The sequence below is a fragment of the Nelumbo nucifera genome, chromosome 5 (assembly GCF_055504915.1).
Source record: "Nelumbo nucifera cultivar China Antique chromosome 5, China Antique-T2T, whole genome shotgun sequence".
NCBI lineage: Eukaryota > Viridiplantae > Streptophyta > Magnoliopsida > Proteales > Nelumbonaceae > Nelumbo > Nelumbo nucifera.
The window spans coordinates 38,459,185-38,472,983 of NC_142653.1; the positions used below are offsets into that span (position 1 = coordinate 38,459,185).

Consider the following 13,799-nt stretch of genomic DNA (forward strand, 5'->3'; position numbering starts at 1 on the left):
GAAAAAAATCCTTGAATTTGGATTATGATGAAACAGGCCGTTCGGACACAATTTCTTAATATTACAACACCTTGCATCATTGCCTTGGAGTTCCGATGCCCATTAAAAAGCTGATTAGATCTGCACTCATCATTTTTACGATGGGGGATCACCCAATCATAACAGATTTCACAGCCCTTCTCCCCCTTAAAATAGAGAAAAGAAAACACCAGCCAATCCCTCCCATCAGCTACACAGTTTACAAGGTAGATGAATGATGTTAGTCTTCTAAACAATGTGGTGAGGGTAGCTTTCTTGGCTTTCGGGTATTCAAACAAAATGTACAAACCCTTGCCAAGGGAGTACTACAGTACAGACCATAATATGGAGTGTTTTACCCCCCAGCTTTCAGTGAAAATTTAATGTTCTTCCTATTTCTTCCTTACAGTAGAAGCCAATCTCTCCTCGCACTTAAGCTTTTCAGCAGCATTTAGAAGCATGTCCACTGATCCCACAGCTTCAATTGCCAATTGCTTCATTTTCTGTTTCTCTAGATCCTCATATGCCTTCTTAGCTTTGCGTATTGCCTCAATTCCAGCTTTACATTGAATACAGAACCATTTCCCTCTTGGAATAGAAGTACGTGGAGGTTCCATGCAATAGATGTGATATGCTTCATCACAGCCATCACAGAGGACAATCTTCTCATCATCCCGATCAGTGAGGCAAACTCTACAGAGACATGAAGGGCAGTACCAATGTGGACCATGGGACTTCAACTGTTCAATGGTTAAGCATTTTACATGATAATACTTAAAAAGGCAGAAGGGGTGCCCACATAAACGGTGTTTCTGGCCTTCTTCTCCTCGGCTTCCACAGAGCTTGCAAGAGAAATGTCTTCTGTTTCTGCTGGACGGCTGGAGCCCATTTTTAGCACCCTCACTACAATCTGATCTCTCTTCCAAGTCACTAAGAAGTTCTTCACCTATTGGAACTATCTCATTCCCACCTCCATGAGTTTGGATCATGGTGTCATTTAGTCTACCACATACTAGACAATTATCTTGTAGTGATTCAATTCCACTGGCTGTGCAATTGTCACAAAACCAATCAATTGGTGGGATCTCTTCAAAGACAGGCTCAATACAACGGATATGGAACGCTTGTTCACATGCATCACAGACCAAGTTCTTTCCCTCTGTCTTAGCTCCACAACTTGTGCACTTGCAAACTTTGTCTGTGGCACAATCCTCTGCTTTCTCCAATTTCTGGAGGTCAGATTCCTGGGAAACAGTATTGAATCATTCTGTTTAGTACTAAATTGATTGATACCCTCCTGCAAAGGAAGTCCTAATCTTATTGGCATGATACAAGGAGAAACACTATTAAAGTGTGAAACTACACACACAAATCTAAGTAAGTGCAGTTCTATTAAACATTATTGTTCTACATGATTGGACCTACATTCTACAATTGAAGAAATTAATTACCACATGTTTCCCTTCTTCAGAAGTTCCATTTACCATGCCTCCAGCCTGAGAGGACAAGTAATGCAAGATGAGTAAACAGTTTACCAAGGTCACTGAACACAAATGCAGAAAATAATGGATCTAGAGGCAAAAGCAAAGCCTCATAGAGAACTAGGCCCAGAAGTATTGCATGGTCAACCAGATTTTCAGTGAACTACAGCACCCAATGGTGCCAGATAGAGTTGCAGACATAAACCATTCTCCATACCTGTTCACGGTATGTAGTCTGTGACATGTTTGCAAGGCTCTTCGCAAGAGAAACCATTTCAGCCCCTATCCTCTGAAGCCTTCCCCATACCTGAGAAATATTTGGCATGAGATACATATAACATAAAAACTGATTTTAAAAAGCCACCTTAAAACAAATATATGATACACAAGCTTCATGTCCAAACAGGAACTGCTAACAAATTTCATAAGTGGTCTTCCAGATTATGATTGTATGTGGGGAGTTAAAGAAACTTGCTAATGGTCTGAAAAACAGCTATTAAATTTCAGTGCCACCACAGGTTACCATGAAGCATTGATGGATTAAAGTGCCAATTGTCTTAATGTCATAAACTATGAAATTAAGAATATATGCCAGATAATAATTCAGTTTTTTTATGAGATATTGAAGCATCAGACAAAGGCATGTAATGGTAGCTTTCCAGATGCAGAAGACTACTCAAACAAGTTCAGGCTTCACAATTGGCCACAAAAGCAAGATCAACATCTACATTATATGAACCATTCATGGTGTATTAAGTTTACTTATGGCTTTAGTTTTCTGCACTAACATTTTATAATCCCTTCTGTATTCCTTTTTAACCATCAGAAAGCTTATTTAACTACCGAACCAAAGAGTCAAAGATAATGCAAAATAGACAATCTGAAAAGTTGTATCCAATTTATGGACTGCATAAGGTTGTTTAATAGGTTTTTTTTTCAAATTAGCACCTTAATGATTTTGAGAGTTCAATTGTTACTTTTATAAATTTCACTTGAGACCAATAACTAAAATATCAAGTTTGGTTTTGTGGTTTTATTTTCTTGGACATAAATGCTATAATGCATTGCAAGCAATCTTTTATTAGTAAACCACCAGTAAATGTTTGAATGTCAATTTCATCTTGATCATCTGATGTAGGAAGGAAAGCCCTACTGGTTAGCAATGGTGGGCTAGAAGGACAAGAAAGAAATAATTCATATCTGATATAAGGGGCAAGGGGAGAAGGATTTTAGATCTGAAATGTAAAAGAAAACGGAGAAGATAGAGAGACAAAAAAACCACATACAGAAATTATCACACTCTTGCTTGTAAGTAACTTCAAAGAAAACTTTTATTTTATTATTTCACTCCTCAAAATTCAAATGCAATGACTATTTATAGACTCATCAAGTATAGAGTCTCCCTTTACAAACTCCAATTTCAACTTAGGAAACTGACAACAAACAAGTTCTAATTACTTTTAAAATGGCATTCCCAGAATAGTCTCTAAACACATACCCCACACCCAATGGGCCAGAATATCACAAGGCACATCCATCAAAGTTCAATTTAATATACACATTGTCTGGAGCTCCCCAGTCTTGAATAAACTAGCCTTCTTCGAAATACATGATCAACAACCTACCACACTCTTAGGATCAAATCCATAGCCTCACCCTTCAACTCCTCTCTTGTGCTGACCCAGTAGCCACCCTGACAGTCATTGAATCAATGATCATATTGACTTCCTGCACAGTTCACAATGTCATGTAGGTATTTTTCCTTCTCAAGCCAATGGAGCACAACAACTAGACTAACAAGCTTGTATCAACTGTTTGAATGCTCACTGTAGGTATTCTAACAGCTTATAAAACAAAAAAGAGACAGAATACATGTGTATGAATTCCAGGATCAAGTTGAAAGAAAGGAGCTATTTTACTCATGCCATGGCTTAAGATGATCAAGACAGACTTTAGGTTTCAATATTCCTCCTCTACTAGATAGCCCCAGCATGTGCAGAATAATAGTATTGTGTGCTAAAGAAACAAAAAAAAGTAAGAAAAAGGCAAGATTAAAATCAGGTAAAAAGAATGAATTTGGGAAGTCATTGTTTCATTAGTTGGGAGGGTATAAATGGAATTGTGCTGTTTTATTACAACAAAAGGCTAGATCAATGAAAATTTTGACAAAGTGAGGACTGAGCTATCTCATCTTTTAATATAAGCTATATAGATAGAAGGATGTTTTGGTAGATTGAAGCTGTCGTACATCATTTGATCTTCAGTCAGATCAGATGACCACAAAAACAGATCATTTTCCACTTTATTTGGAACAAGGATGTTGCTAATAAAATGGGATTATTCAAGGAGATGGAAATTTAACTAACAACTGAATCACGCAACAGGTCTGAATAAATTGAGTCTTGTTAACAATTATCTGGATAGCTGATTAGTTCCATAGTTTCATAAAAGACGCAGCATGTCAGAAGAACAAGAAGTTGTGATATCTTAGATAGTTAGAATAGCTTTTTCTATTATTAACAATAGATCTGACTTATAGAAGATAAAGGGCATAATACTATTCTCAAAAAAATGTTAGTAGTACAAATAAAGCTGAACAACCATAGGCTGATAAATAGAGCTTAGAACAACCAAATTGTTGATGTTCACAACATTTGGGATCTGATGCATGTAATAAATGGAGAAAGATGCACAAAGATAAATCAAACTTAAAAATCATCTTTTCATTATGAAGCACTATAACAGCCCTTATATTTAATATCAGGCTGAAAAGATCTTCAGATGTTACACTTTGAGATGTCACCAGAGACCAAACATAATTTTTTGATTGTTGATTGTAGAGAAAATAGAAATCGATTGCAATATAAAAGGAATGACAAATTACCTGTTGAATGTCTGTACAAAAATGTATCGGAGACTGTCCATAAGCCCCCTCTTTCATCCTTGAATTGATAACACTAAAGTCGATAAAGCTGTCAACCTTGACACCTGGGAAATTTTCGCAGAGTAGCTTACACAACAAAGAAAATTTCTCTGAAACTATAATTTTAAGAAAAATCTGCTGACACAATTCAGAGACATGATGAACATTTGCTTGACTGCTTGTCTCATTCTGCGATTCATTGGAAGTAGCACTTGTATGCACCTTAGCGGCATTCTGTACTATGTCCAGTATTTCAGTTTTCCCATGCAACTGTGAGCAGAACCTCTGACTATCTCCATTACACTCAACAGAATCCTGTAAATGGTGAATTAACCAACCAATAATATTAATAATTAATGGAAAATACAGATAGTAAGTGGGTTCTGTAAGCCATACTAAAATTACCGGGCCCCATGTAGTTTTCTCAGCCACAGATTGCATCTTAGGCATGCTAGCAAAACCAAATGAACTGCACCTCAGTGCTTCACGGATGCAACTCCGAACACCACCTTCACTCTCACCTAATGACTGTGATATTTGTTCAAGCACAATATTCCTCCAGAAGGCATTTGTACAGTCATTTGAACCATTCGGAACAGTTTGCTCATTAGAATTCCTGCGTAGAAGAACCATGTCCCCAGGCTTCTTTATTGCCTGTAGAAAACCAAATAAGCCAGACAAAGCTCAAATAGGATCAACTACACAAAGAAAAGAGAAGCAAAGGTCAAATGTCATCATCATCAATAATATTCAAAGGTTTTACACTAAAGAGAGAGTGTTGCTTCCGTGTATAGAAATGAGTACAGGAATATATAATGCATAGTCGCCAAGGTAACGCCTAGGCAACAAAGTGCTCATGGATGGCCACTTCGCAACCGCTGCAAACTTCAGTTCCAAAAGAAACAAAAAAGTCTGGCAGACTGTTTTTTTTTTTTTTGATAGTTAAGTCTGGCAGACTGTTAAGATGAAATGATCTTCTAACCTGTACCAATTTCCTCTCTTAGCCATCAAATTTGTTAAAATAGTTTTCCTTTACCTTTTCAGTTTGCAGGATGCTATTCAACCACATTTTTCAATTAATTAAAACAATTGGAAGATTAATGATGAAAAAAGCAGATTGTTAGGTAATGGAATCTCTTTGTATTGAGATTACATTCTTCATAAAACATAAAAGCTTATTAGAAAAGCGGTTTTGTTTTTAAAGGGTAGTAAAAAGCAGATTTAATACAGTATTTCCAGAATTTGATAATAATAATAATAATAAAAGACCTACACGCTTAAAATGAAAAGCAAATAAAATGCCAAGAATGATTATAACAGGTGAAGTAAAAATGCCTGAAAAGCGGCCAGTCCAGGGTGTCAAGACATTTTAGAAAATATCAAGCCAATGTTTTAAGAACAAGTCTGGGGCTCTGGGCATTGAACCATTTTAAAAGTTAGTTCATTGAAATTCAGACCTAATTTGACCAAGATTTCTAATTGAAAACATATATACATATATATATATATATATATATATAAGGATACACGCAACATCTTGTCAATCCTCCTTAGCGTCTCTTCCAACAAAGAAACAAATCTTAACCTATTGTGCCCTCAGCTTCCCATACCTATCACACCCTCATCTTCCCATACCTTGTGGTTAGCCACTTGAATCTTCATAGAGTCACCTTCAATTAGCAATCTATCAAAACCCAGCTCTCTAGCAAGTTCCACTCCCTGTAAGACTGCATGGACTTCCATATTAACAGCATCCCCCACTTCAATGGGACCAAAGAACAAAGCAATAATCTGACCTTCCGCATTTTTTAACACCCCCCAATACTAGAGGGTCCCGAATTGCCTAGACTGCAACCATTAAAAATCAACTTGATAAAACCTTCAGGGGGCCTCCAATCTACCATAGGTTTCTCCTTGATAGTAGAGTTCAGTGTATTAAAAGCGCAAGGCGCAAAATAAGGCATAGGGGTCAATGTAAAACCCACAATCTCTTTTTTTCCTCCATTGCATTACTTAAAGTAGCTAATGTGATGTAAAACATATTACATTCCTGATTCTATGAGCCGCTTTTATGCCAGACCCCTCAAGGCAAGCCTAAACAAGTCCATGTTAGGGTCCTAAATTCTTAGTTCTCACACAAAAATAATGATTTTTTTTATTTTTAATTGCTTTTTAAGAAGATATTTTAGTAGGATGAATGAACGAACAACATTACCCCTGCGCCTTGCGCTTTTAAAACGCTGGTAAAAGGGAAGATGTGTAATAAGGGCACCCATGTTTCCAATTGGAAAAAACTAGGGACACTCCTTTTTCAGTAACAGATTGATGACAAGTTTTGTTAAATAGGAATGAAAGCAAAAAAGAAAACCACATGAGATTCTTCCTTCCCAGAAAAAAGAAAATCAAAATGTCAAAAAGTACAGAAGCACTAATAGAAAGAGCTAAAACACAATGAAAAATCAAGAAAGAAAATGCATAAGCACCAACAACATTGATTATGAACCTTCTCCTAGCATAATGTCAATTAAGAATAGAACATTGATGATCACTTAATATCTATAAATGCCACCACATATAGTTTCCGTTAGCTTCACACATACCCAGGGTCTTGTCACTTGTGAAGGGTAGGCTAAACCCAGACCTAACCTTTAGTATTTATTGCATAAAGTGGCCTCTTTCAGAATTTTTTTATCAATAACAGAATCATTTTTTATTAGAAATAAGCAATGAGAAACAAGTACAGAAGTAGGGAGAGGTAAAATCTCTTAATTCTCCCCACAAGGAACAACAGCATTACAAGATAGCCCAAAACATTTGATTCCTTCCCACCCCTTGTTTAGCAAGTATGTCTACAAAGGACTTAGCACATCTTTTAACCCACTGCAGTCTTACTTCCATTCCCCGAGTCAGCCACTTAAACTTTCTTCTTTCATTAATGTAGCTCCACAAGCCATCCTCCTCCTTCTCTAGCCAACCTATTATCGATTTTGAATCACCTTCAATGATCAACCTGCTACTGTTCAGTTCCATAGCCCTTTTGCAATTTGCACCCTCTATAACAGCCAAAATCTAAAAATTGCTATACTGCATCTATCATTTTATTTACTGTGGTCATGGTGCATTATGGAATGGATATTTTAATGATTAATTTTTTCGGTATTGTCCTAAGGCATGAGCCAAATTTTGGATTTTTCATGATTAGAATCTGCACAAAGGCACTCTATGGACCTCAAACAACACATGGTTCCCATTCAGGGTTTGAATCTGGCATCTTCACTCAAATAGGATGAAGATTGAGATATGAAAGAGATTACCCCAAGTGAATACCCATTCATCCTCATCAATGAGAAATAGGTCTTTTCAGATCATTTTACAAAGAGACTTGCAAATTGGAAGAGAAATTACATTTCTTTGGGAGGTAGGATAACCCTAATAAAGTCAATGTTGGCTAACTTAATAGTGTATTTCCTTTTTACCTTTAGGATACCGGTGAAAGTAGCAGACCAGCTAGAGAATATTATGAGGGACTTCCTTTGGGAACCAAGAGACCACCTAGTGAAGTAGGAGGTGGTTTCTAAAAGTAGAGGTGAAGGGGGGCTAGGAATAGGAAATCTTAAGCTAAGAAATACAGCATTATTGGGGAAATGGTTGTGAAAATTGCCTTTGGAAGAGGACAGACTTTGGTATAGAGTGATTACTAGCATTCATGGATTGCAAAACAATGGTTGGGATGCAGGAGTCAACCCTGAGGCTTCCCGGTGCTCTCCCTGGAAAGCTATTCATGGTATTTTACCTTCATTCCTTCCTTATGTCAAATTTGATGCTTGTGCAGGAAATAAGGTCTTATTTTGGGAAGATGCTTGGGTTGGACTGAAAATAAAAGAAACGTGATCTCTTCAGTCTTTACTGATAACTCTTGGGACTTGGGTTTGAGAGAGGTCTAAGGGAGTCGGAAATGACAATGGTGGATGAATTAATTAAACTTCTAGGGTCAACTTACTTGGATCAATCTTGTGTGGACAGTAGAATTTGGAAACCTTCCCCTTCTGGTGTGTTCACTTGCTCTTCCTTTTTTGATATCCTCATTCAATCATCAAACCTTATAAGGAGCTTTCCTTCAAAGGAGACTTGGTATCAGCCTGTACCCCCAAAAGCTCGGGCTTTTTGTTGAGAGGTGGTTATCCAAAAAATCAATACTCTAGATATGTTGCAAAGAAAAAGGCCAAATGTTTGCCTATCACCCCATGTTTGTAGCCTCTGCTTGGGACCTGGTGAGACGATCACACACCTATTAATTTCTTGTCCATTTGTATACTTTATTTGGACTTGGTTCTCTTCTATCTTTGGTTGTAGGTGGACACCTCCCCCAGATGTGGCAAGCCTTTTTGACCCAAGCTTTTTCAAGAAACCGAAGAGGCGTTGAAGATTAATGTGGAGAGCCACAAGAGTAGCTATCTTATGGTCAGTTTGGGAAGAAAGGAATAATAGAATCTTTAAAGGCGTGGAGAAATCCAAGGAGGCAATTGTAGAAAGGACAATTATTATGACTATTCATTGGTTGAAAACTTTGGATTTATTTAAAGACTTCTTAGCTGAAGACACAGGAATTGGGAAGTGGTGGCTTCTACAACTTCCATGAAACCTATTGTACAGGAATTGTGGTCCCCACCAACACAACAAAGAGTGAAATTGAATTTTGATGGGAGTTCAAGAGGTAACCCAAGCCCTTCAGGTATAGGAGGAGTTTTCAGAGATGAAAATGGAAGAATTGTGGCTTTGATTTCAAGACTAATAGGAGTGGGGGACTCATTGAGAGCAGAGGTGATGGCCTTGCTTCAAGGTGTAAGATATGCGAAACAATTGGGGTTACACCAAATTGAGATTGAAGGAGACTTTAAATTGTTGATCGAGTGGCTGCAATCTGGTAAGTTGGGAGCCTGGATTTATAGACAGCCCATAAGGGAAACCCACAATACAACAAGGGAGATCGGTGCATCCTTCAAATGGACAAGGAGATCAGCTAATGGTTTAGCTGACACGTTGGCTAAACAAGGGACTGTGAGGGAGAGTATGTTCTGGGCAGTTTTGTAAGAAAGATAACTGGGGCTCAACACCTACTTAGGGGTTGACAGCTGTACTTAAATCTGGAAGGTTATTTAATGAAGTTACCGTTTCCAATCAAAAAAAAAAGCACTTGGTGGCATATAAACATCTGTGTCCCCAATTCCTCATACAATTCAACTAATGGGTGTATTGTGTCTCCATCTTATCACTCTTAACAAGGGATTGCAATCTCTGCAACCAAAATATCCTGCATGGCCTTACAAACTTTTCTATATCTCCTTACATTTTAAGTTTTAAAGGATCTAAAGGCTAAATACCATCTTATACTTCCAACTTATCTATACCAGCATACAGATTAAGGTGCCTATTTAACTGCAAGCATTTCAGAAAAGGAAACTTGTTATAGCACCACATTCAAGCTTTCCTTTCATACTAAAACAGCAGAAAAAGTACAAACCTTGTTTGCGAATTGACCTGCTGTTTCTACAGAAATCCTTCCGTCTTCTTGAAGGTTGCTTACTGAAGTCAGCCTCAACTGCTTCCGCCGCTTGTAAGTACGAATCCCCTCAGAAGAAGACACTCCCAAATTCCCATTAGTATTATCACCTCCAAATCCAAAAGCATATCCATTCAAGATAGCTCCATTCGAACAGGGAGCCAACAAGGAACAGTCCATGCTTTCACCATTGCACGTTCTCTCTTCAACAAGCATTTCCCCCATAGAAAAACCCTAGTTTACGAGCTTACTCAGCACGCAATTAGGGTTTTCAAAAATCACCAGCCTACAACTTACCTCGAACCTCGGGAATATACAACATTCAATCTTTCTGCAAATTATTATATAATAGCAGAAAATAATCAGAATACAGTAAACTTCGAGGTATCAATCACGTAGCATATAGTCTAGCTTGGGAGAACTAGAGATTTTATAAGCAAAGTAGAAGTGTTTAAGAACAAACACAAAAACAAATTATGATAATACAACAATGCATCCAACTTGCCTGAAACACCAAGGGAAACAAAGAAAATTACAGAAGAAAAACCCTAAATTTCTGAAAGCCAGCTCTTCGCGCGCTGCAACTCGTCTCCGGAGAGATTTTCAAATTTTGAAAACAGTGAGGACTATATCCTTTGGGCATGGAACTGGCTGAAAGTGACCGGCTGCTTCACTCCAGCGACTTCTGTCGCGGACATACGATGAGGATTGGGAAACCGGCAATTGCCTGTCTCCACCTCATAGCGTCGGTCACATTTTCTGTGTATAGCTCTTCATTTCCAATTTGCCATGAATGGCCTCAGTGGGATCTATTTCTCATTTTCTTGTAAAAAGAGTAGTTGCGAGTTGCGACTTGAATTGAGATGGAATCCTTCTTGCCACGTGGAAAGCTGAGCTGGAAAATTCCGAACTCTTTCTTCGTTGGATGCGCTTTTTTTCTGGATTCAACAGATCACTCTATCATATGAACAAAAACTCTTAATTTTTTATTGTATAAAAAGTATGGTGAAAAATATTCTTTTATTTAATATTTATTCTTAGTTCCTTCTACTTTCCTAATATTTTTGCTTTATTATAGATAATAATTTCTCTACTTGTCTTATTTATCAATAATTATAGAGGCTAAAATAGAATGCTGCTTTGGTCTGATCATTTTCACTCATTGAGTTTTATACAGATTTCAAGTAGGGCCGTAATTGGGTTGGATTTGGATCAGTTATGACCACATCCGAATCCAATCTGATTGTCAAAAACATATAAGTACGACTTTAGGAGAGGTGTTCCCATGCTTCTATGTCTTCATAATTGCCCACAAGTCCATACATACAGGTGGTGTTTGGAATATCCCATTTCTCTATTGCTGTTTGTTGTTTTTTAAGAAAACAGTGACGCAATGGTGTGTTGTGGTGTCTGGAACTGATGCCATTTCTCTATTGCTCTTAGATGCAATGGTGTATTGTTTTCTGAGAAAACGGCAATATTCTTTGTTTGGTTCCATTGCTGCCACATCAGCTAAGCATTGCTAGCAATGGTATAAAAATGAGAAAACACGATTTTCTCAGATCATGCCTTCCCGATTTCCAAGGCATGGTCATTTTTCGGCGTTTTTCCCAACTAAACAGAGAACATGTCTTCGAACCATGATTCTCCAATGTGGCACTGATGTATCGCCATTTGTTGAAAAAAATAAAAAATGGCATCGGTTCCAAATACCACCTGATGTAGGCGCATGTGGCAGGGCCAGGATGGTGTATCCTGGCCATCCACTGCTAACAACCTCCAACCAATCCTAGGCGAGTTCAAGTATAAATAGGGGCATCCCCCCACTGGTAAGGTCACTTGCCTTTTTCCTGCTCTTAAGCTCTCTTACCCTTGGGTGACCTTGTCGGAATTCTCTCCTCAGGCCTCTCGTCCAATCCCCTTGTGTGCACTTGACTAACTTGATCGTCGGAGACTCCTCCCCTGGGATAATACCCGAGGCCTCTGACGTGCATTCTCCTCAGATTGGACTTATCAGCTAAGGAAGTGAAGTTACCTTGTTGCCCTCAGCCCATCCTTGGCAGCAACACCACCTCAAAAAGTAGAATGTCTATAATATCTCTCAGCACATAATCAGAAAAAGAAAAAAAATAATCTAGCTGCCCTGAATTCCACATTGAATTGGATATAAAGTTTGTCTTTATATTTGCCCACAATTTTCTATTAATGATTAAAAAGAATAATCGTCAGTTAAGGCAACAACCAGACTCTTGGTACCGAGCATATTTTTTGTAACATCTCAGTGGTAATCAACAATTTCAGCTCCAAATCAATGAATAAGCCCTGTTATGCCACTGAACTCTTTTAACACATTATTATAGCAAAGCCATCAGACAAAGATGAAACAATATAGCAAAGATGGTCATCTATCTTTGACATGATAAATTTCTTTCCCAGTTATGTGCTTCAACCCAAAACAGACTTCCATGAAGCCTTTTCCAGTAGGTTATGTTTGGTTTGAAGGAAAAGATAGGGAAAGGTAGGGAAAGGTAGGGAAACTTATACAATGTTTGTAAAGGTTTCCCTCTCTTTCCCTTCCTTTCCCTACTTTTTCCTTAAAACCAAACATAGCAGTAAGGTAAAATGGGGCTGCCATAGTGTCATGGATAAGAATACACCTGGAAGAGCAATGATGATGTGATTATGATGCTGAGTGCCAACTCCTCACCCAATCTGTCAAAGTGGCTACATTGTTACTTATGTCATCAACACAATTACTCTGCATTGCCACCACGATTTCCTCTGGATAACTTGCCTTTGCCTCCTCCAGCAACACTTGAAAATTTTCGCATTCAATATTGTTTGTGAGCTTTGAACCCATGTAGCCTCTGCTGTACATATACAATTTTAACCATGTGGAATTTAAGAAAAATAAATAAAAGGAATAAAACACAGATACAAAGTCATCACCTGTTGCTTAAGCGATCATACGACACAGAATTGTCAGTTTGAAGGACAACTACATGATCAAACCAACACTCAGGGAAGAAATCACAACCATGGTAGTCAACAATGTTTCCCCCTTCTTCCACCAAGTCCTCAAGCTCATCACACACCTGAAAGAAAATATATATATAATAATAATGTAGAGAACACTGATGTGGGCCCCACAGCTGTGGTCCCACTCTGTCCGTAGGGCAGAATGTTCCTAGTCATCCTAGGGTTAGCTGCTGTTATTCTAGTTGTTATTTATTTTTCAGTTTTATATTATTATGTGTTATGTAAATACCAAGGGCAGATGTGTCCTTTCATGTAACTAGCATAACCTATAAATATTAAATAGAAGTGGCGGCGGCAGAATTATTCAGATTCTGTCCTTCCTTTCAAAGTTTATGTTCTACTGCTCTCTCTCTTCTCTTTCTCCTCTTTCCTCTACACTTTCTTTTCTTTTCGAACCTGAAATTTCTTAGTGTTCAAGACTGATAGCAGTCTTGAACAACTACATGGTATCAGAGCCAAGTTAGGGTTTCTCATGTGAGTCGAATACCAGCCGACCACATGAGAATCTCCTAGGACTAGAAGCTGAAAAGGTGGAGTTCGCAAACTGATTCTTGGAGATCGCCAGAAGTGCTAGCAGCTGTTAGAAGCTTGTTATGGTTGCAGAGTGTTGGTGGTCAGGAAGGATCAGAGAAGACTAGGGTTCGGGTAACCTTAGAAGGCAGCGAACAATTTTTCCTTGTAAGCTATTTATTTTCTAAGAGAAGTTCTATAAGAGAAGATAGGTTGGACCTATCTGGAGAGGGAGGCCGAACCATTCTAGAGTTTTCTCCCTTCGATT

At 38.1% G+C, this 13,799-nt stretch overlaps 2 protein-coding genes across 4 annotated transcripts in view; both read right to left on the minus strand.

The window, feature by feature from the left end:
* LOC104606688 (PHD finger protein EHD3-like) lies at nucleotides 1–11,992 on the minus strand. Of its 2 annotated transcripts, none has more exons than XM_019199334.2 (8): nucleotides 11,853–11,992; nucleotides 10,488–10,920; nucleotides 9,944–10,313; nucleotides 4,828–5,076; nucleotides 4,384–4,737; nucleotides 1,717–1,806; nucleotides 1,470–1,514; nucleotides 1–1,262 (listed from the first exon to the last, which is right to left on the minus strand). In XM_019199334.2, the coding sequence occupies exons 3-8, from the start codon at nucleotides 10,205–10,207 to the stop codon at nucleotides 411–413; spliced, it is 1,854 nt and encodes a 617-aa protein (XP_019054879.1). In that variant the 5' UTR covers nucleotides 10,208–10,313; nucleotides 10,488–10,920; nucleotides 11,853–11,992; the 3' UTR covers nucleotides 1–410. The 2 variants fall into 2 exon arrangements, with proteins under 2 accessions (XP_019054879.1, XP_088743983.1); XM_088887857.1 differs by having other exon boundaries at nucleotides 11,826–11,965.
* The window catches only part of LOC104606689 (adenylate kinase isoenzyme 6 homolog), an 8,777-nt gene continuing 6,830 nt past the window's right edge, over nucleotides 11,853–13,799 (minus strand). The window contains exons 2-3 of one of the 2 annotated variants that reach the window (XM_010272015.3): nucleotides 12,932–13,077; nucleotides 11,853–12,849 (exon numbers count right to left, since the gene is read on the minus strand). In XM_010272015.3, coding sequence (XP_010270317.1) covers nucleotides 12,663–12,849; nucleotides 12,932–13,077 — 333 coding nt within the window. In that variant the 3' untranslated portion in view covers nucleotides 11,853–12,662. Of the gene's footprint in view, nucleotides 12,853–12,931; nucleotides 13,078–13,799 lie in introns of both variants that reach the window. The other variant, XM_088887860.1, reaches the window with a different exon arrangement.

Bases quoted from the DNA above. Each gene is read 5' to 3' on its own strand.
- LOC104606688 (XM_019199334.2), bottom strand. From the start codon at position 10,207: ATGGGGGAAATGCTTGTTGAAGAGAGAACGTGCAATGGTGAAAGCATG. The intron at 5,077-9,943 runs GTTTGTACTTTT...GGTTTTCTACAG, and splicing joins CAGGTCAATTCGCAAACAAG to GCAATAAAGAAGCCTGGGGA. The intron at 1,807-4,383 runs GTAATTTGTCAT...AATATTTCTCAG, and splicing joins TTTGTACAGACATTCAACAG to GTATGGGGAAGGCTTCAGAG.